The sequence below is a fragment of the Botryllus schlosseri genome, chromosome 10 (genome assembly GCF_051294905.1).
Source record: "Botryllus schlosseri isolate E-star chromosome 10, Bs_hap1, whole genome shotgun sequence".
Taxonomy (NCBI): Eukaryota; Metazoa; Chordata; class Ascidiacea; order Stolidobranchia; family Styelidae; genus Botryllus; species Botryllus schlosseri.
In genome coordinates, this window is record NC_137245.1 from 20728614 (window position 1) to 20755405 (window position 26792).

Consider the following 26792-nt stretch of genomic DNA (forward strand, 5'->3'; position numbering starts at 1 on the left):
CAGTTTATGCTCAGCAATGAAATTGCTTGAAATACGCCTATATGTAGCCTTGTGTGGTGATATGATTTTGGTTGAGGACTTGAATGGAAATCCTGCGAGTGGTGATTGCGTCAGGCCTTGAGGAGTTTCGGCGGGGTCACGACCGACGGGAACAGGAAAATAGATGCTGGCTTTGTGAAGTTCTATAGATAGGCCAACATGGACAAACCTAACGCAGAATCCCCGTTGTGTGTGATTTCCCTATTAGATTGTAAGTCGGTAGTCATGAGAATATTATAAATAGGAGCAATTTCCGATTGTCGTCATGTCTGGCACATAGATGGTTGTTTTTCTGACGCGGCGTTTAAATGCACCATTTCCAATCGTCATATTCAACTTCCTATAGTTGGCGTGGCGACTGACGTTGAGCTCGCGTCAGTCGCATTCACGAGGACCGTGTCTGTGATATACCGCTGTAGTTCTAAGTACCGTTGAATGCAAATTTGCATTCTCGCGCTTGGTGCCAGATATCATAGCCTGCTCTAGTCTTCAGTAAACAGGAGTTCGATGAATTATTCCATTGCTACACATTGTGTCGACCCACCAGGCCGTTTCCTGCTGCTTTTATGTCTAGTTGTTTTGAAGTTAGCTCGTACCGGTGTTTGCTGTTATATTTGAGGTGGATCATCTTTACATGACAGAATGGTACTAAATTTACTGGCATTGTATCTGTTCCTAACAAAGTGCGCGGGTATGCAATATGATGCAAATAATCCGCAGGGATCGTCCGAGAGATGTACAAAATTCGGTATGGCATGTTTCAGTGATTTATCAACCGTTGTTATGCGGAAATTTCTAAATTGAATAATTTGTCTGAGACAACTGCACAAAACATCATTGCTCGAATAGTAATAGATTTTATTCTACTAACTGTTCACTACCAGCAACTTGGATGAGGTTCCAGGGAGAGTTGCTCCTACAATTGTTATCTATTAACAAGAATGCCGTTGCTTGGGCCCACTGATGCTCATTAGTTGAGTCTGGAGTGACAGCTCGTCCTGGTCCTACTATCACGCAGTAATGAATAAGTTTGTTTGCAGCATGTGTTCCAAATAATATTTCCACAGTGGTTATTATAGTAACTTACAAAACAGTGGGAATTTTGAAAGTTCCAGACAGTATTCTTCATTCATATTTGCTTCTCGTCATTATTTCTAAAATATAAATCATGATATACATATCCTATACATTTATAGTGTTTACCACCATTCCAAATGCAATATCCAAATCGAACCTCTCCTCATTTATGGTGATAATGAAGGGGTGTCCCTTACACATCAATATGTGCAGTAGTGACGATTTCAAGTAGGCATATACACTAGGCTTACCATACGTCCTCTTTTAAGAGGATTTGTCCTCTTTTTTGACTTTTTTGAAAGTGTCCTCGGAGGACGCCCTTTTGTCCTCTTTTTTGAGATTTTGTCCTCTTTTTTGAAAATTGAGGTCAGATATAGAGGAAATTGCGAGTGATATGCCGCAAATTAGCGCAGAAGTGAAGCTCCGACGGGTATTTCGGAGGAAAAGCGGTGATTTCAGCTCTGAGCGAAATGAAGACCTTTTTTTTTTTTTTTTTTTTTTAGTCATCCACCAAGCAATGTGGAGTAAAAAACGTTATTTTGAGATCTGAGCGGAAGTGAAGACCTTTTTTTTTTTTTTTAGTCAACCGACCGCAAAGTGGGAAAAATTCACCGGTTTTTGAGAATTCTACTCCGGTTTTGTATCTTGCAAATTTCTGAAAAAGTGTCCTCTTTTTGCATTTTCAAAATATGGTAAGCCTAATATACACTTCACCCTTATCCTAACAGTAACAGGCCCAGATTTTGCATCGAGAAAAGTTGAATGCAGTATATGTAGGCAGTAGGCTATCCAGTGGTTCCCAACATTTTTGTATGTCGGAGCCGCATTTCAAACTTCAGAGTGCGTATGGAGCCGCATGAAAACACTCGAGAAGGCTACTTATAACGAAAAATTAGAGGTATCTAGTCTACCTCTTGATCTCACCGTCCAGCTAATCAAAAGCCTGCATATTGCGCATGGACTTCTATAGATTCTATATCGGTTATTTTCGCATTGATAGACGCGGATTGGGGAGTGCTACACATTGAAATAAACTGGAAATGCATATCATAACTACAACATACTATAATGTCGTTATGTGATAGCTCTTCATACATTCCAGTACTTAATGCACTAGTTTGCGGGGGATTATACGCTGAGTAATAATCGACTTATTGCAATTTATACATGACTATGAGCTGTTATTTTGATGTTAGTAAAATTGTGTCGAAATTTACTCTTCACAGACACGATATAGAAAGGTCTATGGCCAGAAGAACTCAATATATAGGCATATCCTTGTTTGACATCCATGCATCCATGCGTTTGACGCTAGCCTGTAAGAAGTCGCTTTCTCGCTTTTCAGAAGCGGCTTTTGGTGGCTTTCGACATAGCAAGTCCAGTATCCCTCATATAAAGAAATAGACTTATAAATATTCATAGAAACAAACAACAAATGTCGTCTGTTATATATTTGTGGCATATCTAGAAGTCAATCACTGCCGCAAGAAGGCTACCTTGGAGCCGCATGCGGCTCTGCAAGAGCCACGTTTAGGAATCACTGATATATACTGTACGTTATAGAATTTATTTTGGCATGTCATCAAGATAACACAAAGACCATATATTAGGGTTCGCAACCTTTTAGCCTTTTTTTCCCCTGCGGACCGGTTTCAAAATGAATCTTGACCACTATAGGCTACTTAAGTGTACGAACTTCTCGCGGGCCGGTAACTAACGCCTCGTGTACCAGCAGTGCTCCATGGGCCACCGGTTACTGACCATTGTCATAGTAGATTATCAATCGAATCGATTATCCTAATCCAATAGCCTACTATGTCCTATTTATAAATCGCTTTTTGCGTGTTGCCCAGCACGAATCCGGGTTGAATCACATTTTCAAAACAATGCTGTGTTTCGCACACATCTGCTGCCGCTTTTGACCAACGTACGTCATCTTCGAAATATTTTCAGACAGCTACCACTACATGACCAATTCTACGGTGGAGGAGGAAGCAAAGAGTTGCGGAAACGGGTTGATTGAAGACGGTAGGATACCATGTATTTGTTTACGAATTGCGACGCTCTATCAATTATCGCGATATACCTCTCTTTAGCACACTCGGACGTAATGTATCAATTTCGTGGAAATGTATATTACGCCAAACGCGTCTCGAAAGAATACCTTATATACAACTTCACTGACTCGACTTTGTTGCTTTTCGGAGAACCGCCGGTTCAATCGTCCGCGAAGTTATGGAACTTTTGCCCCAATTCTGCCGATGTTGCCACTTTCGCCACCTCCTACAATAATACGGATTTATTCATTTACTTCAAGAAACCCGCAAATACTATGATCAAGGTCGTGCTGGGATATCATGCCCAATGGGATAAAGTTAACGAGAGCGTTCACCGTAATTGCACGGATAAGGGTGCGTAAAAATACGTTGAACATTTCGACAATATTATTGCGCAAAATGGAAAGAAAAGAATAGTTTTCTTGTCGGGAAGCTTATCAGTACCGGGAGGAATTAAAAAAGTAAAATCCAGGAATTGTGGTTCCGGAACAGTTTCAACTATAATACCATTTCTTTTTTATGCATTAAATTCTGTCTCGAATTTTACCTTTCCTGTTTTCAGCAAATGATGTGGCGGGTCCGCGTCACGCATCACTCAGGCAGCTGTATTCAGCACTCGAGCCACGCACCGCTGTGCTACTTCTACGCGGCAATACGCTGATAAGATGCGAATGGAAGGAAGGTACTTTGCGTTTTGTAAGCATGACAAAATCCATATTCGGTATGTGTCCGGTAGGGAGCAGCTATTTCATTGACCGGTAAGAGCGCTGATTTAATCTGAAATTGTAACGAATCAAAGGCAAGAGGCATTTGAATTGTTAGATTTGGTCATTACTATCATTTAACCCGAGACCCTGATCGCACCCGCTATCAAACAAGCGGGATCATAACGTCGCTGCGTACAGCAATCGATAATAAGGCACCGCTGGCTGCAATATTTACCAGTAAGACAAACGAAATGGACATATGAACGCGAAAGCGTGGATTTAATTGTGCTCATTTGAAGATTACACAAACCTGAATCGCAAAAGTTTGATCAAGTTTATAATGAGTGGGTCCGCTGATTGTGCTCAAGATAGCGTTCGCGGTCGGCTTTACCGAGTGTATGACTGGAAAAGCTTCGAAGCCTTCACAATATTGATGAGGTAAGGTAGCTCGTGTTGGTATTATGGAACGACGATGTATTTTATCTCTCAGAGGAAATGGCTTGAATCAAACTTGGCTGCGGGTACAAATTGACAAAGTGCGATCAATAGAGTTCTGCGAAGCTAACGCCACGTAAGTGTGCCAAATATGCAGCGTATACACTGTAGAGCGGGACTGGTGACATGGATGGGAACCAGATTGGATATACGGCCGGCCAGGAGTCGGACCATAGAATTTGTCGATCCGCCCCGCACCAATACACAGCACTAACAATGACAGTCAGCCGCATGAGCAATTGAGCAAATGAGCAATGAGCATCTATTCATTTTGAACTATAACGCGACTTTGTTGAGATGGAAACATGACGCTGACGCTGTTGCGTTGAATTTTCTGTGCACTAATCACGCTTTGCAAGTCTTCGACTAGGTATGTTTGATTGCAAATCGAAGTAGAATTGTCGACAACATGAAATCCCCGAAATAGATCGCGGTCCGCGGAATCCCCACAGGTGGCTGAAGTAGTCAGCGTTGCTACTCAAGTAGAAGTCAAAGTAACGCCGTAAATGTCTGCTCAATTGCAAATAGAAGTTAAAAATGAAGTGGTGAAAAGTCAAGTAAGTAGTTTCAAAACAGATTTCATCGATAGGTCACATTCTTTTAGTTTATCGGAGGCGACCACTTCGTGAATTGCACGGTGCATCTTAACCACTTGAGTAATCAGGATTAGTAGGCAAAACCTACATTAATATTCCAAACGAGTAGATGCACTTCGTTACTGACGACCAGTGGGAATTACAATGCTCGATTTTTGTCGCCCTATATTCTGTATTTCGCACGATTCTATCCGGTGGCTACGTGGGCTTATACGTTTGTTTGTTTGCGGTTTTCATGTCGTTTGTCGACTACTATGGTCATTTACACCAGGCCAATTTTATTCCGTAGCTGCCGACTTGTAGCACGGCCCACTTTTAGGCTTTTATAAGACACCGCTTACGCGAATAAGATGGCGAGGAGCCTAGATAAACCTCAAACACTCAGGTAGGAATTCTGGAGTCGACCTCCATCGGACTCGAAACCACAATCCATTGGTGTTGCACCTGCGGATTATACCACTACTCTATCTAGCCACCGGGGCTTACGTGATGCAAGCTGTATTAATGACCTCAGTAGGAACGTATTTCCGATAATGCGATTTATCTCAAAGTTAATTTCGCATCTGCCTATTCCCATCAGAGGAAAATGCTGCTCGAAATTCGTGAAAGATATATTAACTAGCCGCCGCTACACCCTGTACCCGTCGGCAACGCACGCCAAGTGTCGCGTTTATCTGCTACTAGCGAACGAGACCTTATTATGTCCTGAGCTGCGCTGTATTTTCGGGGAAGACCGATCGCCACCGTCAGGTAAAAAAGAGAATGTGGCTTGCGAAATACCATTAGGTGAGTAGGATAGTTGGCTTATCTGTTAAACGTTAAACCGCCAGCTTTTCCAATCGAATCGTTGTATTTGATACGGTATTATCAGTGCGTGACCCGTCTACTTTGTCTGCGTTTGAAGAGTGGTTGTCGACTTCAGACGATGTCGCTTACGTCGATGCTTCGGAAGCTGTACTTAGGTTTGGTGAGTATTATTGGATTATGCCTTTGGTAGAGTTGCTCACAATGTGTTTGCTACTCACTTATGACGTCAGTCACAAATGATGTTATGCGCGAATAATCTTAAATCGTGAGCGATGATAATGCGCCCTGGCTTGTTGGTATTGTCATGAAATGGAATGTGGTCGCCAGGGTTGTTACCAAGTCACAGGTCGATCTTACTTTTATAGCTTTTACTCCAATCAAGTTGAGTCATATTCAATTCATCACCGAATCAAGTCCGAGTGCAAACCGGGGTTTGGAGGGTCGAGCCAAGTCATTGTGTCTCGACTCTCGAGTTCAAGTAATCATCCACCCACTTTTGTACAACTCTGCTTAGGCTTAGGTGATATCGAATGCCTCACATTTATATCTTCATTCTTAACAGTTTCTGGCCCTAATTTTCATCTTCGAGCACTGATAGACGAATTACCAATAATGTGATAAGTAGGGCGATTTTTCTTGACCTGTCAAAAAAGTCAAAATTAGGTTACAATTGTAGCGTTAGGTCAAAAAATGTAAAAAAAAATTACAAAGTCAAAATTTTTTTGCAACCTGCATTTCGTTTGTATCGTAGATTTTGCACTGTCGGTGAACTTGTCGTTTGACATTTTTAAGCTTGTAGCCCACTTTAGTACTTTATAGTCCTACCGTTGTAGATGGCCCATTGTCTGCTCATTGTTGTAGACGGCCCATTGTCGCAATGTACCGCAGTATCTTAACTGAAGCAAGATTGCGTGGGCATTGCATGGCAAGAAGCGCATAATGAAAAATCGTGATGTAGACACCATTGTCAGAATGAAGCAACACGGTGTGTCACCAGCATGTGTAAGCATAAACACGCAGAAATTCAGTGTTTTCAGCCAACAACTGCTACTGTTGAACGTTCTTTCTCTATTCTTGGAAAGCTACTTAGTAAAGACAGACACTTTCTACCCGACGATGTAGGAAAGTATCTTTCGTTGTTGCACTACAACAAATTTTAATTATTTCCACCAGGGTTGTAATGACTCGAGTCCGACTCGAGTCACGTTTTTCAGATGACGCTACTTGACTCGAGTCATTTTCTCAAAATACAGAAATGACTCGACTCGACTCGAGTCAATTTGTGTATTGACTCGACTTGGACTCGAGTCATTGCGCATGACTCGAACCAAGTCATATGACTCGAGACTCAGACGGCCAAGACCCACGTTTCATTGTAATTTCGAGGAATAGTAAAGTAATCACACTATTGGGATTTCGTCTATTGGTACTGGTACTTGAAAATGCGTCCAGAAACTGCTAAAAATGACGAAAATCAGTATATTATAAATGCGAACCATTCGATATCACCTAACAGAGTTATAAAAAGTGGATTTAACAAGCCTTTAACTTGAAACTTGGCAGTCAACACAATGACTTGGACTCGACTCGAGTCACAATACCATGACTCGGACTCGGCCCTCTGCTCGGTGACTTGGACTCGGACTTGACTCGGTGGTGAATTGAAAGCGACTCGACTTGACTCGAGTCAAAACTATAAAACTGTGATTGACTTGTGACTCGGAGCCTTGTGACTTGGTTACAACCCTGATTTCCACCATAATACGTGATGTAACTACTGGAATTCTTCACAAGGACAAATTTCATTTAAATAAAGTTTTTTTCATGTAAAAATTTGGGTTGCCCGACATATGAGCATGCGACACAATGAAAAACGACAGTTAAGCATGCGCTATAGCATGAGGACACATTAGCATTGTAACACATGAGCATAGGGACACATGAGCATGGGGGCACATGCGCATGGGGACATATCAGCATGGTGAAACATGAGCAAGGGGACACATGGGCATGGAAACATATTAGCATGCGACATTTGAACATAGTTACACATTAGCATGGGGACTAATCAACATGGTTACACATGGGCATGGTACCAAGTGAGCATGGGTCACATAACCATTGGGACACTTCAGCATGTTGACACTTGTGCATGGTGATATATGAGCATGGTGACATATTAGCATGGTGACAAATGAGCATGCGGACACTTGCGCATGCGACACTTGAGCATGCGACATTTGCGCGTGCGACACTTGAGCATATGACACTTGAGCATGCGACATTTGCGCATGCGACACTTGAGCATGTGACACTTGAGCATGCGACATTTGAGCATATGACACTTGAGCATGCGACATTTGCGCATGCGACAGTTGAGCATGTGACACTTGAGAATGTGACATTTGCTCATGCGACATTTGCGCATGCGACACTTGAGCACGTGACACTTGAGCATGCGACATTTCAGCATTTTTCATTTATTAGTGTGTAGTTAACTAGCGTCAAAATCATGGATTTATACCAGTCCGAAAACGATATATCTCCCCTCCTCCAACCCTAATACACCCCTCCCAACTTTGATACCCATCACCCTAACCCTAATCTTGGGATACCGTAACCCCAACGCAAAGCCTAACCCTAACCCTAACCCTAATATTGGGGTACCTTAACCTTAACCCTAACCCTAACCAACCATAATATCCCCCTCCCAACCCTAATACTCATCACCCCCAACCCTAATCTTGGGATACCTTAACCCAAACGCTAACCCTAACCAACCATATTATCCATCCCCCAACCCTAATCTTGGGAAACCTTAACCCCAACATGAACCTTAACCGACCTCCAACCCTAATGTCCCCCCTACCCACCCACGGCACGCAAAAATAAAATAAAATAAGAAGTCCCGTGTCGAAATGCGAATTTGCAATCGCTTTCGTCTCACAAAAGGATATATTCTTTTAGTTCGTCTGATACGTGTAAACGATTCCAATGTATGTGGAGCAATAACAACCTTTATCGCTTTACCGTGATATTTGGAGCTTTTCAGACAAATCTATATGGTCACATGCTCAAGTGTCGCATTCTCAAAAGTTGCACACTTAAGTGTCGCATGCGCAAGTGTCGCATGCGCAAGTGCACATGCTCAAATGTCGCATGCTCAAATGCCGCATGCGCAAGTGGCGCAAGTGTCGCATGCTCAAATGTCGTATGCTCAAATGTCGCATGCTCAAGTGTCGTGTGCTCAAGTGTAACATGCTCAAATGTCGCATGCACAAGTGTCTGCACATCCACGTGTCACATTCTCAAGTGTCTGCATGTAGACGCGTCGCATGATCAAATGTCGCATGCGTGTGTGAACCCATGCTCATGTGCACCTTTGCTCTTGTGTCCATATGCGCATATGGGCTCATGCTCTTGTGTACCCATGCTCATGTATCGTCAAGGCTCATGTATCGCATGCTCATGTGTCACCATGTTCAAGTGGCACTTACTAAATTGTCACCATGTTGATGTGTCCCTATGCTCACGTGTATCCATGCTCGTGTGTCCCTATACTCATGTGTCCCCATGCTAATATGTCCTCATGTTAGTATGTCCCTGTGCTGATGTGTCTACATGCCCACGAGTCGCCATGACCAGAAGTCGCTATGCTCAAGTGTCGCATGCCTAAGTGTCGCTTGCTATTGTGTCGCGTGCTAATATGTCCATGTCCATTGTCCACGGACCAAAAATTTGTCAGTTTTTGAGTCAAAAACGTTTTTTCAGGCGAAACTACTTCGTAAGGACAAACCCTTCCAACCAGGAATTAAGATAAGTATAGCACAATTCTCACATTATGTGGGAAAACATCTAATTTGTATACGTTAGGTCAAAATTTGGTCAAAATTGGTCAAAATTTGGTCAAAATTTTGATTTTTTAGGTCAAAAAAATCGCCCTAGGGATAAGTATACTATTCTTCGAAGTTACAATGAAATGTCTGTCTTGCCCGTCCGATTGTCGAGTCATATGACTTGATCGAGTCATGCGCAATGACTCGAATACAAGTCGAGTCGATTCAGTTTCAGTATTAAAGGAAATCACTCGAGTCAAGTCAGGTTACCGAAAAAACGCGATTCGAGTCCGACTCGAGTCATTACGACCCTGGTGGTCGCACATCAGGCCTAGATTGCTGGATGGATGCCTTCGTAAGTGGTTTGTTGAATCCCAAACCCTGCATCGTATATGACCTACAAACCCAAGCTGACAATCCATTGGTGGACTCATATTCGCGCGAACATCGCATGATAATTAGAAATAGTCATAAATACGACTCCAAGTCCGGTTATCTATTGGAATCTGACTAAGCTTTTCATGTCCATAATTATGTTCAATTGCTCCGCTCATCTGCGAAACCTATAGGGTCGTCAGCCCATAACTGGCTTAATGAGGGTGGTTAGCCCAAGGTATACGTATACTTTGTATGTGTGTGGACAACGCTATGCACTTAGGCTCTACTGACTTGCCTTGCGAACTGCACCACATTGTGCCACTTCAAATTCTCAAATATGGTAACACTGTCCTATTGGGGATACTGAAGGAAGACAAATAGAATATTGGTCGTGTCTTGATACCATCCACTCCGTCACCTTCTAACTATAGTCTATCGCAGTGGTTCTCCACCGCAGGGCCCGCGAAGCATTTTCAAGAGATCCGCGAAAACGCCACATTTGTAAAAGGGCGTCTGTGTGTACTATGGCCTCGCGGCCCCTCGTCGTCATCCTGGTTCGTACCGGATTTTCACTGGTGTGACCAATAAATGAATCTACCCAATTTATGTTTTATTTTTATTTTTGAATTAAATCACGAGGCAGTTTCGCTTCACAACTGCTAAAACAGTGGTTCTCATCCGGGGGTCCGCGAAGCATTTTCAGGGGGTCCGCGAAGCCTCAAAATAGTTGATAAGCTAATTTGTATGTTTTTAAATTCGGAAAATCACGAGGCAGTTTCGCTTCATTACGAGTAAAACTCCCGACCAGACATCAACAGAATGGCTGTCTAAGATGAAATATCCCACTGTGCAGACTCATTTTATTTGCTAAATTGTCAATAGTCAATACGGATATAAACATTTTCCTGTTTAGAGATGTTTTGTTGTGGATTGTGGGGAAAAAAAGTTGGATGACTAAGGTCAATCACGGCGACTTCGAAATGCTTACAAAAATCCATTTTCTTCTATGATATATATAACCATATTACCACAAACTTCGAGATAACCTGCTAGAAATGACCAGGCTTGGCGTTATATGTTCATTAAACAATTTTGTTCGTAACTTTTGGTGCCATATTTGTTGCGACTTGCGACCATACCTAAATGTGTCGTGGAAAGCGTTACGCGTTATTATTACATTCACCACCAACTAATTATAGGTGAAATGGATATTCGGCACTTGTTACTATCTTATCGAAGGCCCGGATTTTCAAGGCACGACTTCGCATTTCAGGAAATGCAATTGTGGAATTCGCTTTGAAGTAATAAAAGGCAACTCAATTTCTACATGGATAGTATGATCTTATTTTCGACAAAAGTCATTTTGATGCTGTTTATCACTAAGCATACAGTTATCATTTGCACAAGACAGATGACGAATGCACGATAACTGAGCTAAATTTGAAGTAAAACTTTGTGGGGGTCCGCGGGGATCCGTGACGGTCCGAAAGGGGTCCGCGAAGACAAAAAGGTTGAGAACCACTGTGCTAAAACTTCGTAACTCAAATAAACGGAATAGCCGTCTGAGATGAAATATTCTACAGTGCAAACTCACTTTAATTACCAAATCGCCAATAGCCTACTGATACAAACTTAGAGATGTTTTGTTGGCGTTTTCAAAAAAAAAATGCTTGCGAAAACATTTTCTCCTGTTCTATACATAACAGCGATTCCAGAATATCTTAAAGATCAGCCGCTTGATAGAAATTTCATGACTGGATGTTATATGTGCATAAAAATATGTTTATCAATTTTAGTGCCATTTATATTAGGATCATGCCAGGTGTCGTGGGATAACCCTACCGTATCAAATTGACGGCGCGGACTTTTAAGACAAAGCCACTTATTATTTCAAGAAATGCTGCTACACAATTCTCTTTGAAATAATAAAGGGCTTCTCAATTTCTAGATAGATAGTAGGTTAGATGTTAATACAAAGAAATGTCATATTGGTGCTGTTTATCACCATAGCCTACAGTTGATAACGGTCGTCGGTGGTGGCCGTATTCATATTATGATTGGCCTTCAATAAATAAGAAATTTTCATTAGAGGATCTCGCTAGGCTGACCACCATACGAACCAGCAACAGCAGTCGCACCTTGCATAAGCTGCTAGACGCGGTGGAAGCCCTCGAAGTAAGTCATACTGGCTCCATCTATGCAGGTGATTGGATTCGGTAATTTTTCCATATAGGTCGTCAACTATACGAATGTTTCCGGGCGACGGCTAAAGGACTTCATGGGTGACATGACGGTCGTGGTGGATCGATTGATTGACGAAAGGCACAGCACCGTTTGGGCTGATCAAGGTGGCAGCCGGCAGAAGGACCTTCGTAATGGTAAATTGTATAGCATGATATCCGTGATAATCTACCGGTATTTCGAACTTGTTAATTAGCCTAAGTTCTTTTTATTTAAGGGTTATCGCCTGATGCGTATTTGACGCATTATTCATTTGATATGCGAGGGAAACTCCAGACCTGTTGCAGCCTAATATAAATGAGCTTGAATAGCGAAACATTTGTCATAATTATTCTATATTATACAAAATGATATATTTAGCACTAAACTGCTCGCCGATTCATTGCTTAAATATACGCCTCCATCCCCTCCGTATTCTCCCAATGCACATCTCTACAATAGCACAAGATATCTGGATCAGTGGCTCTTAACCTTTACAAACCTACGGAACACTTACGGTAATCTGCCGGTAATCGCGGAACCACAAATTTCCGCTGAGTCGCTACAACTACAAAAATATATCACTATATGCAATTATGCATCTAATACATTACTATATATTATACTGATGCAGAAAAGGAACTTTGCATCAACAAGAACAAAACCACTAAAATACAATTTTCACACAAAAAGAAACATTATAATGTATGGGAAATCAGTATGACTTCATCTGTTCCAATGTCATCGTATTGCTCCGCCGAAACACAACAGCGTGATACCTATGGTTGCATTTAAAACCATAACTTCACGAATATTCAATAGTGATGTCATAATGGATTGACATTGACAATTGAAAATATAGGGTAAATATAGTTCCTTTGACGAAATATCTGTACTGTAACTGTTTAACCGACTATGTTGAGGGTTCCAACCATCCCATATCGATATACGTCGGCTAAAACTGGTGGTAATTGTCCGTATAGGCTCATACAACATGTTTTATGGAAAGCATTTACACAATTATGGCATAATTTTACAACTTAAAAACACTATTTTTTCAAAAGCCTTTGTTTAAAACACTGTTTAAAACATGTTTAAAACAAAGTGTTTTAAAACACCGTTTGTTTTAAATGCAACCATAGTGATACCAGTTTCTTAATTACAAATGAGCTAATGCAGATGGAATTGGCATTTCAGAACACCATACCTTCCCTGTGTGCGCCACGCCACACGAGGTATACCAACCGCAACAGTCACAATTCGAATACTTACATGTCATAATTACCTGCAACCAATGATAGACGAGACGGACGCGTATCATCACAAATCACGTGTTAGAGACAAGAGTTGAGCGTGTGTCTTGTCCTCCACGGAGGCCCTGAGACTGGCTCAGAGAACCCCTAGTGTTCCATGGCACACCGGTTAAAAACCACTGATCTGGATCATTCGGTCTCCGCTTGTAAGAATGCGTCATCCGTAGTTCGCCACCACAGTATGGATTTCCTGCTTGTTGGAGCAAGTTTTTGTTTCATTTAAATCGTGAGAAAGATGCACTTAATTTGAACAGAAGTTCCATTTATTATTTTTTAGAAATATTAGGGGCAGGGCATGATATACTCAAAGATTCCGTTGTATAATCCAACGGTTGAAGATTTACTAGAGTTACCATATTCTGGAAATGTGAAAAGAGCACACTTTTTCAAAATTTTCTCACTTACAATGCTGGAGTAAAACCTGAAAAAAAGCGTAAATTTTCCCGACTTCGTGGTTGGTTGACTAAAAAAAATAGATCAACTTTTCGGCTCAACTCCCGAAATAACCGCCGGAACGTTACTTGAGTACTAATTTCCTATATCCTTCGAATACTAGAATTTTACGCTCCTCGCCACCAAGAGTTAAATTATCAACGACAATTATAGTTTAGCTATAGCATTAGCACACTACGAAGAGTTCCTTATTGAGCCGCTGTTATTGTATTTCTCCCCCAGTGCTCCAACTGTTCATATCCTACGCCGTTCTTATATCGTATAACACAGCGGGTGAACTTCCAAAAAATAATAAAGCACCGAAAAACGCTTCATTTCTCTCGCCTCTGGACGCGTTGCTAGCGCTCGACAGAGTTATCGAATCAATCCTCGTGTCAAGGAATGGAGCCGAGGATTCAAATTTTTTCTACGAGGTACGAACTGGAAACATAAAGAGCAAAATCGGAAACATCGCGAAGTACGAAGGTATTCACTATTCACTATTCACCAGCTCATCTGTAGTCGGAAGTGACTTATTTTGCAACAAACAGGATACATGAACGTTATCTTCGAAACGAATGAATCAGACTACGACGGCAAAGCGCTCTATGCTATATCTCTCTACCCGAATATACTGCGATCGAAACCGCCGTTCGGCAACGAGTTTTGTGATAACAGTAAGTGCTGCGTCGGTAGGTAAGGAGCGGTCTGGCCCCTAGTCTAGATTAGATCATTCTTAGATTATGGCGAGTACTGAAACATCCCCTATCGGGAATGAAACGATTTCAGCATCTATAAGACTTGTCGGTTCGAGATATGATACTCTGCCTGTGAGAAGATTTGGTGACACGGAATTTCGGTGTGGGTATAAACTAATGCTGAGCATGGACAGGAGCCGGATTGGATATCCGGTCGGACTTTTTCATTTTTAATCGGAGCCGGATCAGTACTTTTCCTGATACGGCCCGAGCCAGATCAGTACTTTTTGATCCGGCTAGAATCTTTATTGATATGCAGGACTTTTGGAACTAATTAACTATACCAACCAACCACACGCAAGTATAACCGCCAAGTTAGTGCGAAAATAAACGAGCCAAATTGATAAATTCACGTAACCACCGTACTGTGTATATAGGGCGGAGCACGGACCGGAGCCGAATTGGATATCCGACTGGACTTTTTCATTTTTAGCTGGAGTAGGATGAGTACTTTTCCTGATACGGCCAGAGCCGGATCGGAGCCGGAACAGACCATTTAAAATCAGGATCGGGGTCGGACCAGAGAATTTGTCAATCCGCTCCGCAATAGCATAAACCAGTGGCTCCCAACGTGGGCGATATTGTCCCAAGTGGGAGATTTTGAGAAACAAGGGGAGGAAATACCAAAAGGGACGATGGGGGCAAAAATGGTAGAACGTTCAATGAGATATATTTCATTAACACGGTCAAAAAATGCACGTGAGGACGGCTTATTATGCATGTGACGCGAAAAAAAGGACAACTCAACGGAAACCAGACGCGGCAACCGGTTTTTCAATCACCTACCACCTTGGAAAACGGCTCTTTTTGTAAATTCACCAGCGATCAGAGTTATAGCTAAATTCGTTTCCCGATTACATGTCCTCTTTCGGATCCGTAAATATGCGGGGTGAATATTTGTGTCGAGATTGATAAACGGGCGATGAGTTGAAAAAGCTTCGGAACCACTGGTATATCGTATATATAGACCAGTGGTCAGGGACTTATGGCTCGCGAGCCATATCTGGCTCTTTTGAGTATAAGATATGGCTCTTTGCCAAATATTTATTTTTGTACTGAATAGATCAATATTGCAGCAATGTGTTGGTAAATTTTCATCACGGATAAAGCAATTATTCTCGAGGCAGTATCAACATGTCTTTGAGAGGTAAAGAGTAAAGACGATGCCGTCTTCGGGTTTAGGGGCCCGGACCCCCTCTTTTTTCAAAATCATCGAATTTTAGTTACTGTCACGCCGGCGGTTAATATCACTCGCAAATTCTATGTACCTGACTCGAAATCTTGAATTGTGCGATACGTTGATTAATTAAAGAGCACAGCAGACATGGCGACACCCATTTCAAACGCAGTTTTCAAATACGTATTGTCCTGCTGATCTACGGCGCGAAACAAACTGTCGTGGATGTGACATTCACAATTACAAACTCGAATTACAAGCAACTTCATAGCTATACATGTTCTTGATTGGTAAGTATAGCGCTGTGTATAGTACCGGCGATAAAATGTAGGCGTGTAGCGCCACGTTATGGTACCGGTGAATACTTTGAAGATTGAGAAGTCGATAAGTATTCAGATTTTTGGAATCAGTGTAACAGTCACATTCGATTAATATCAGTTAATATGGATTCTAAGCTATACTTACAATGAATTGCGTTATCATTGGTGAGGCTTGGCCCGTCTGTGCCTCACCTCTCGTTTCGAGCTTCATTTTCGAACAATAAATACCATCAGTTTTATAGAGAAAATATGGCGCAGGAATCACATGTAGCGAGTTCGAATTGGTGCTATCATTAAGTCATAAATTTTCAATTGTGACGTAACAGTTGGTTGGCATGTATGGCTCATTTAGGAGTTGAGATGGAAAAAATAGGGCTAATATGGCTCTTCGGACAAAAAAGGTTACCAGCCACTGATATAGACTCAATGCAAAAATCTCCTCGGAAAACGCATTTCTGATCATTGGGGAAGGATGTAGCTGTATCATGTCTCCTATTCTTCTTCTGAGAACGCGTGCATAGTGACTAGTGGATGTCGAAATTTTTTCCTGTCGGCTGGTCGTATGAAGGTTACAGAACTGAATTGCTTACACTATACGGATTTGCCAGAGTGGAAAGTTAGGGAAAAGCACTGAAATAGTTTATACTTTATCAATTTATATTTTGGGGGGTTAATAACGACACAGACGTCACGGATCCGTGGGTACGTGGACAAAGAGAGAGAGAGAGAAAGAGAGAGATCAGATATATTTTCGCCTGCACCATCGAGATGCTTTGTCGACGGAGATGTGATACGACCTTTCAGTAAGGTCATCTATAGTCTGAACCACCATTTTTCTCCTCCTGCTATCCCTAGATGCTGAGCGCCGAGCAGAATAGACGCAGAAACCAGTTTTCGTGTCTTTATGGTCTGACCCGGCCAGGGATTGTATCCACAACCTACCGGTCAAGAAGCCGGACGCATCACCATTACGCTATACCTCGTTCGGTAAAGCCATAGTGTCCTATATGGTGTCGACACAACCAAATCTCACGCCTCAGTGAAATTGTATCACGTCACAATTTCCATTTGGCTACGGGCAATTTGACGGTCATTTTTGACCGTCTTGACGAGCATTAAATTTGGTAAAACGGGTATCAATCGAAAGCTGACTCTGCACTGATTACGAAAATATAAATTTTATTCCGCTCGTGTCCCTTGAACTCCCACAATCAGCCTCGAATTTTTCATTGTTATGGAGATTGGCATTGGAACGCAACAATGGTGTCTGGCTCTTTTTCTCTCGAGCTACTCTCTCGATTCGCCAGACAGCATTGTTACGTCCTGAGCTACTCTCTCGTTTCGCCAGACAGCATTGTTGCGTCCGAATGCCAATCTCCATAACAATGAAAAATTCGAGGCTGATTGTGGGAGTTCCAGGGCCACGAACGGAATAAAATTTATATTTTCGTAATCAGTGGAGAGTCAGCTTTCTATTGATACCCGTTTTACCAAATTTAATGCTCGGCAAGCCGGTCAAACATGACCGTCAAATTGCCTGTAGCCAAATGGAAATTGTGACGTGATACAATTTCACTGAGGCGTGGGATTTGGCTGTGTCGACACCATATAGGACACTATGGTAAAGCGAATGAAGTCAGGATATCCTATAGTTTAAATAACGGACCCATGTCCTACTACCCCGTAGGAGTCTTTTTCCCGTAGTATCGAATACTCGATACTCGATCAGGTATTTTATATTGCCCAGCTCTAGAGGCTCAGCGAGATCATATCTTGAGAAATCATTTGCCTAGCCCGAATCCATTAACACTCAAGTTCCTTCCGGCATTTGTCAGTATAAAGCGTATTGTGTGTGTCGATAAGTTCATATTCAAATGATGCATTTCCTTCAGACGCGGACACAAAGAGATCGAGTCAATGCAATTGTAAGGTATGTGTTGACATTTCTCCTTGATATGAAGGTCAGGGTCATGCATATGTTGAATAAATTATCGCGTAGTAATTAATATGCATTAATAGTATACTTTGTTGGCAGCGTTTTACCCCTTTACCCCTGTTTACCAACGTGGCAAAGATGAAACGGTGTAGTTGTAGGGGAGATTTTATTTCAAGATCTATATTCAAAACTAACCACCTTCATAGCTCTTGGCGGTCGTAAGTTTTGTGGCGGGTCCGTTATCACGTTTCCCAATATTCAAATGCGTAAAGCTGTGACAGCAGCAATGATTCTGAACAAAAGCAGGACCCAGCAGTGTCGATGATTGAAATCGATAGCTCTTATGAAGTCCTTTACCAGGCGATTAGGGTCACTGATTACAATATTCGATATAGCTACTCACCGTTACCTTTATTTCAGTATCTGGAAACTTCACCGATTTTGTCCGCTTCGATTGTAAGCCGCAACGGAAAAAGTCTTGTAGCAGTCCGTTTTTCCATTCACTTCAATTCATCGGACATACCTGCTCCGAATCAATCGACGCCGAAGTTTTATTTCAGTTGTAATTACCTCGTTCACGGAAAGCCTGGTCGGCCGGCGTGGGATAGCAAGTAAGAGATGAGTGTGTACGTACGTACAATGAAGTTTTACAATGTACTTGCAGTCCGAATATGAGTAATGTGGATGTAACAGTGGACGGGTAGGGCACTTATCTAGAGTAGGCCTATTGGTTATGTATAGGCCCAATTCTAAACACACCTGGCAACGTATAGGCCAGTGGTTCTCAACCGGTGTGCCGCGGCACACCAGTGTGCCAATTGGACTGCTCAGGTGAGCAAATGTGGTAAACTATGTCGAAGTATACCAAAAATCCAAATTTTGAGTGTGTCATTGTTGGTTTTTCTGTTGAATTTACCCGATCAAGAGACGTGATGTACAATCCCATGCAGTGAACAGATATAAGGATGTCGACACGACCATAGTTACGGTAGTTACGGTATCTCAATCCCCATTAGGTCATGGATTTGGTCTTTCTCTGGGCATTTTATTGTAAAGACGCTTTGAGCACAGCAACGTATAGGGACGGAGAATCCCATAAATCCAGAGGTGGTCAGTAACGAAGTACTTCTACTTTTTAAAAGTACCCAAGTAGTTTTCCTCTACTTCTGGTACTTACTCGAGTAGATCTGATTTTCCCTACTTCTACTTCGTAATATTTTGTGATCTACTTACTTACTTTTCGCTATTTTCAGTTTGTCAAGTAGAAGTAGTTTAATCCCTAATACGAAAGATAACCCGAGGAATTTCGGGGCTGTTTTCACCGAGTACCAACATTCAATATTCATAAAAGTCAATTAAAGCCCACAAATTTTGTTACGCTTCGCGCACTGTAGTTATAGAGTGACATATAGGTTTTCACGAAAGTGTCATTGAATATAACTTTGGTACCGGATTGCTTATGGTTCCGCTCACAGCGCATTGTCGCCCATATCAAATATTTTATCACAGTAAATATGACCCACTAAACGTTTAAAGCTACCGTTTCGCAATCTAGCAATTACCTATCCTATCGTTATCTAGCAGCCCATGATGTGTCCTGCTAATCTGGAAAGTCCGTCTTTTTGGAATGTTACACCTGTTTTGGCAGATCATCTTTGAAGCTTTATGGACAAAAGACATGAAATATATTTTCAGCTTTTTAGAAGTGGTATTTGTAATTTCCTTTCAATTCCGAGTATGATAATCAGAGTGTCATATTTTGAGTTCTAATTGCCTTTCAATTGTCTGCAGAACATATATGTATTGCCGAGGCATAAAGCAACACTAAATATAAATTTTACGATCCACCATATTTGTTATTAACGTATACCAATCGCGCAAAGTGTTGAAATCGTATCCGATACAACTTCTCGGTATTGCTCTTTGCCTCAACTTGGGGCCTTATAATATGGGGTAGGGCGCCATGCCATGATATTCTCTAAAACGGGGACTTATAGTAAACAAAGGGTTGGTATCGCATTTTCATATCAATACTATAATTTGCATCCCATGACACGAAAGAATGCGTATTCTGTCGAAAATTGATACCTCCTTAGATGCATCAACACGAATCAAGCTCTCTGCACCTTCTGCATAGCTCAATTTGCAGCTTTAGACAGTCCCTGGGAATGAATTAACACTGTTTTCAAAACTACTTACTTACTTGAGTAGATTTAAAGTCAGTCAATTCTACTTCTACTTCAAGTAGTTTTAGGTTGCTTACGGAAGAAGCATTTCTACTCGTACTTGAGTAGATTTTCTCGTCGCTACTTCTACTTCTACTTCTACTTGAGTAGCTTTCTTGACTACTTTGACCACCTCTGCATAAATCTGCGACGCTTCGTAATTTGCTACTGCACTGCCATGAATCAAACTAGGGCCTACGCCGTCAATGGGCGAAATACTAGCTTTCCCACATACGTTTAGGACGGTGATAACTAAACTCGGGCAATTGGATCGTGATATTGAGGTGTGGCCGATGGTGTTCACATTTTACTTGTCACCGCCCCCATCAGAACCGGAGGCAGAACAGGGACATGACGCAGGTTGATTACATTTTTCTGTTTCTTTTTGTAGTCGTTTTCTTGATATGTTTTCGTCGTCGATGATCCCAACTCACTTTTTGTAAGACATTGCTTTTGCAGATCGGAGGACGAGTAGGAGCCCATATATAGGCTACCTCCAACACCTAAGAAGGCATTCCCACCAGCGAGAAATGAACTCATCTGGAAGTGATGTCCATGTTTAAAAATTAGAATTGCCAACAGATATTTACATTGCGATTGTTAGGTGGCGTGCCATCACTGCAGGTAAAATGTAGGCTTGGGGCGCAACATTATGTTGCAGGCGACAAATTCGAGAATTGAGAAGTAAAGTTGATCAATTTATATCAGTTAAACAAATTTCCCCGTCGCTGAGGTTTATTATCCCGGTTTGTTGGAACTACAATTGAACTGCGGGTGGCTGCCAGTAACACTATTGAGGTATTGCTATTCTCACAGGTGCTATTACACGATCTGCGTGGAAATGCGTTTGGCATCCATGTATATTACACCTCTACGCCTTTGTATTGGTCTCTTCGATGCGACGGTCAATTACATCGACAATGCGGTAGTGGGCAGACTTTATTGTCAAGCCAATCTTATGAAATTAAGTTTAGCCTGAAGTTTGAACGATATCTCAGCAGGCCAGTTATGTGGTAACAGCGGTAATAGCTGATAATTCAAAACCTCAGACGGAAGCGGAGAAAGTTCCTCTTCCGGCCTGCAATAAAATTGTGAAAAAAAATTTTGGGAAGAATTGAAAACGATTCCCATGTCAAATGATACCATTCGTAGACGTATTTGTGACATGTCCGTAGAGATGAAAGAAAACCCCGAAAAGGTAGAAGTACTTCGTCAGTGACCACCTCTGTAAGACTGTGGTTGCTGCTATACGCATTCTAGTAGTTTGCCTGTGCCGTAAAACAAAAGATTTCATAACCACTGTGCTAGTGTGCCGCGAACTATTCTTCATTTTCAAAGTGTGCCGCGAGGCCAATAAGGCTGAGAACCACTGGTATAGGCCTATACATGTTTTGTGAGCTATGAGTATAGGCGAAGCCAAGCTAAAAGTTGGGGGAGGGGCGATTTTTACAATACTTACGTGGCGTCACGCATATCGTCAAGAAAACGAACGACGTCATAATGCCCAAGTCCAGAAATTTGGCGGGGATATGCGACATTCGAGCTTTTAGTCCCTGGCACGTAAATCGACGCGTATAACTTTTATCTTTGTCATCAATGCGAAATACTAACAGTTACATCCTCAACCGGACTTTTTCTGCTACAGCCCTATCCCTTGACCATTATGCTGCGTCACTTTGAAACAAGTTACTCTCTTTAAGGGGATGCGAAGTGTCTATGGTGGACCGAGTCCGAAATTACGTGCATTGTTCGTGCAAGCATACCACAAACTTCGCCATTTTACTCCAGCCAGTTCCTCCAAAAGTAAGTTGCCAGCAGAGGTGGTCACATAGTTGTCATTGCTGCTCTAGTAGGTCTGCTACACAATTATAGAAGTATCGATTAGGTATTATAAACTTGCCAAAAAAACTGACGACTGTTTAGTAGAAGTGAAAGCAGTCTAAAACCATTACCTCTTGAGCATAGGAAGTACCGCGTTACCGATATCATACAAAAACCTATAACAAAAGGGGCCGTGTCATATAAGTGGGCAGTTCAGAAACCATAAAAAGAATACCGGTATGGTGTGAAACGACTTGATGTCGAAACAGCACCAACACCAAACCTAAAAACACAAAGTCGTCCCGGTAATATATTGCGACGGCTCGGAGAACATAATATTGCGATATAATAACTCCATAAATTCTCACGCACAGATCCGGAAAGAAGACGTAAGGTACCTAAACCTCATCTCGTACATCGGTGAAGGCGTTTCGCTAGTCTGCCTCGTTTTGTCTTTGGTATTGGAATTTGCGATGATGCCTTGCGTGATCTAGATGCATTACTATTTCCTCTTATAACAGATTGCATTTGTAGCGCTAAGATCGAGGCTGAAGTCATCACGTATCGACGCGCATACTCATCTTGTCATCAGTCTAATTGTGTTCCATGTGACGCAGATATTTACGGTGTTTGCTGAGAAAAATAAGGTGATATACAATACGGGCATATCACATATGCCACACGAACAGAAAAGATATATCGTGTCATAATCCAAAAATTGGAAGTTACGGACGGGGTTTGCCTAATGAAGCTTTGTCTTTTCAAATCCAGAATTCAGACGCTGTCCCGTGCATCGCCGTGGCGTTCTTGACACATTTTTCGCTTTTATCCGCTTTCTGCTGGATGCTGGTTGAGGGGATGACGCTTTATATGTCCATCGTCCATGTGTTTCAGAATGACTCTCGCGCCAAGTATTTCCGATACCTAGTCGGGTGGGGTGAGTATTCGTTCACTGGTCCATGCCGAATGAAGTTCTGCCATAATTGGCAGGCGCGCAGGACCTGACGCATTTATGCACATTGCACATATGCGATTTATACATACGTTACTGGCGAACCGTATGAATCAAAAGAGGTCTGGTGTTAGCTAATTACTCAAGTGTGAGTGGGGGGGAACCACATGCATGCGCTGCGAATATAACTTAAATTATTGCAGATTACTTCGGTCACTGGCTTTATTAATGCACTGATTGAAGGTGCTAATGCTGTCAAAGGTTTCTCTTGCTGTGTAAAATGGAATATTCATGGAGTACTGTAAATTGGGGAGTCGTATTCACCAAATAGCCTATTAACAATAAGTTATTGTCCAAGTCATGAACATTAATCCACGGGCAAAGTTTTATTGATTTCTCCCCATTGTTAAGCATCAGAAATGTCATGTTTATCCTATTCAGGATAAATGTCAGTATGATTGTAACCACTTACGTGAAAATTGCAAATATTAGCCATCTCTCCGAAAAACTCGTAATATTGTCTTTTACAGTACAGATAAGCGTATATTTTGAATACAGTTGCCTAAAACAATGCTCAAATGCCTATTCTTCCGTTACTAAAACGCTCGATTTATCACAGTTGTTCCGGGAATAATATCAGGCATTTCCTTGGCGTACGGTATCACGAAACAACCCTATCCGACGTGTTACTTGGAAGGTGTTGGCGAAATGAGCTGCCGTAGCAAAGATGATCCACAAAACATTGACTCTTTGCCGGAAATCCAAGTCATCGAATGGTGCTGGCTGAGCTCCTCCAGCGGATTAATCTGGGCGATGATAATTCCGGCTGCGTGTGTACTCTTAGTAAGCTGGTTACGATTTTTTTTGTTTGTCGATCTTCGGACCTTGCTAGATTGAAAATTTGCAAATTCGGACAATTAGGTAGCATGGTGAATGGTTATGTTGCTGGCGCCGAAGTCCTGTTCCCGAATCCAAATGCTTGGAAAACTCATTTTCACATCCAATCCTAATCCAAAATTACACATCTGCACACTGCAGATGTGGGTGAACTATAGTCAGCGTTGCTATTCAAGTAGACGCATAAGGAATGTTGGAAACATCTACTCGATTGCAGGTAAACGTAGCAATTTACAACCTCTGTCAAAACAGAAAAGGAGTGAAAACCACTCAAAGAAGTAGATTCGAACAATAGATTCGGTCTAGGGGTCGCCAACTTCAAGCAATTTATCGATGGATGGCTATTTTCGAAATTGCGGGGTTCATCTTTGCGACTAACGAATAGGGCTGGGCAAAATCGAGTACCTGAGTGATTCGATTCTGAACCACGTATTTCGCTTCGAGTCGAGTCGAGTATTCGAGTATCACTCATTATGACGTCACAACAGAATGCACTGTGTCAACGTTCAAATATGTACCTTTTATGCCACCACAAGGAACATAATGCCTGTTTTCGGTCACATTAAAGATAATTTTGTATTTTTTTCGACCATACAGACTTCATTCCATTTCTTGGCAATGTTGTAGGATGATGGTGACTTCGGAAATGTGTTATTTCCAGTAACGTTCGTAGCTTTGTACTATGTCTCGTATGTTGCGACACAGCCAATCAAGGTTTCAAGCCTTCCTGAGTGGAAAATAGTATCAAAACTATAATTATCGTTAGTAAATTAACTTTGAGTTGCGAGGAGCGTATAATTTCAATACTCGAAAAAATCATCTTTTACTACTCGACTCGAATCATTAAAATTACTACTCGAATCATTGTGCCCAGCCCTACTAACGAACACGAAATGACTAATTACATGTAAAAAGGCGTGATCTACGAAAATCTATTCACTTACTGCGATACACGGGCTATTTTACCTGATTCTTACATTGATTCTATTCATAAATGTGATGAATACTTGTAGTTATCACAGAACTACTTTCAAAATCCAAAGTGTACAATGAAAGTAATTTTGTCAAAAAGACAAATTCAAGAATATGTAGAAATCGTCTATAAACATAACCACTTGAAAGTATAGGCGAAACATACTTGAGTACTCCGAAGAAGCAGAAGTACTTCGTCACTGACCGGTGACCACCTCTGTACGGCTGGTATAAAGGTTCGTTGATTTCGTTTGTAAGGAGCATTTCAATTTTATGGCCACGCTCGTGGAACCGACCCACTTCTCTGAAATGGCACAAACTTCTTCTGACAGTGATATAGTGTATCTAAGTAAGTGTTCAACTGTAGTTCCGTACTCTTTTGAGTAGGCCACATGTTTATGGAATATATACGCCGCCGCAATCATCATATTTCTCGTAAGGTTAACTCCGCGATACTGGTGAAAGTGACGGTCATTATTGCAAAGACGACGAAGGATGATAACATGTTTCGACCCACGACTCAACAACTCAAAGAGAAGCACATCAGGTTTGTGTTCTGAAGGTGAATATATTGTTGTGTATATGTACGCTGAGTTTGCGTGTCTTTTCGTGTAGAAAATGTTTAAAAGGCGTAACGATACTGATGCCGATTCTCGGACTGCCGTGGTTGCTAGGCTTGATCCCGCAATCTGCAACCCATACTACTTTGCTGTATATTTTTACAATTTTAAACTCTACCCAGGTAAGAAGAATTATCCATAAACGGTTCAGCTACATAGTTTTGGGCATTCATTACTTAGCAATGTGCGATTGAACCTGTCGAAATCAAGCATTTTTTGCTGATGCTACCATTTTAGTATGTGGAACGTAATGGAAATGGTTGTCGATTGGCGGATTCCTGTGTTTGGATAACGTGTTATCTTTTCCGACATGTTAACGGCGTCCATGGGGAGACCTTATGAGCGCAGACTAGATGACCTCACGGCCGTATTGCAACTTCGTCGTCAAAGCATCTCGATGGTGCAGGCGAAAAAGAATATCATCTCTCTCTCTCTCTCTCTCTCTCTCTCTCTCTCTCTCTCTCTCTCTCTCTCTCTCTCTCTCTCTCTCTCTCTCTCTCTCTCTCTCTCTCTCTCTTTCTCACAGGCCAAATAGACTAGCCCACAAATAATCAGGTAATCGGATTCCATCTGATATTATATAAAGGCAGGGGTGGTCAAGAGTACCTGAGTAGGCCTATACTCCGATCAAGGAGAGGCACCTCCAGAGCCTCCGGTATATAACAATCTATTCAACCTTATATTACGTCACTCACAGGGCTTCTTTATTTTCCTATTCTGTTGCGTTCTGAGCGGCGAGGTCAGATCAGCTGCTGCTGGATATTTCCGACAACAGGTGAGAACAAAATCTCGCGTTTCATCACAGCACAATTTCAATCCGAGCTTGACCTTCCGCAGCATTGGTTTTCCGGTGGAGCCAGCACGTATTCGAGTAGCAATTCGTTCCTGCCGACAAGTAGCAGATCAAGGGTCGCGTCGGGTAGTTTCAAAGGGTCCAAATAGTTGGTACAGCTTGTGCGTGACCACAATTTGATTTACCGACTGAAGACTGAGCACAGCACAGAGGCCACCCCTGGTTCGTGGGACCATTATTATGGCGGCATAAAATTATATTCATAACAAATGCTATGGTTACGTTGCTATGCTATGATATCGGAACATATATTCACGATACCCATTTCTGGAATGTAACATGAATAAAGTCACTATCACAAGAA

At 41.8% G+C, this 26792-nt stretch overlaps 1 protein-coding gene across 2 annotated transcripts; it reads left to right on the forward strand.

Moving 5' to 3' along the window:
• LOC145448245 (uncharacterized) lies at nt 1-26792 on the forward strand. 2 transcript variants are annotated; one of them, XM_080326604.1, is made up of 24 exons: nt 1-787; nt 3070-3144; nt 3213-3527; nt 3736-3931; nt 3996-4117; nt 4180-4318; nt 4371-4451; nt 5552-5757; nt 5843-5938; nt 12082-12167; nt 12226-12370; nt 14321-14443; nt 14509-14634; nt 18105-18142; nt 18569-18759; nt 22074-22176; nt 22569-22652; nt 22716-22841; nt 22966-23131; nt 23766-23989; nt 25456-25562; nt 25631-25757; nt 26333-26410; nt 26473-26792. In XM_080326604.1, exons 1-24 carry the CDS (start codon nt 682-684, stop codon nt 26575-26577), a joined length of 3165 nt encoding a protein of 1054 aa, XP_080182730.1. In that variant the 5' UTR covers nt 1-681; the 3' UTR covers nt 26578-26792. The 2 variants fall into 2 exon arrangements, with proteins under 2 accessions (XP_080182730.1, XP_080182729.1); XM_080326603.1 differs by having other exon boundaries at nt 3-787; nt 14249-14443.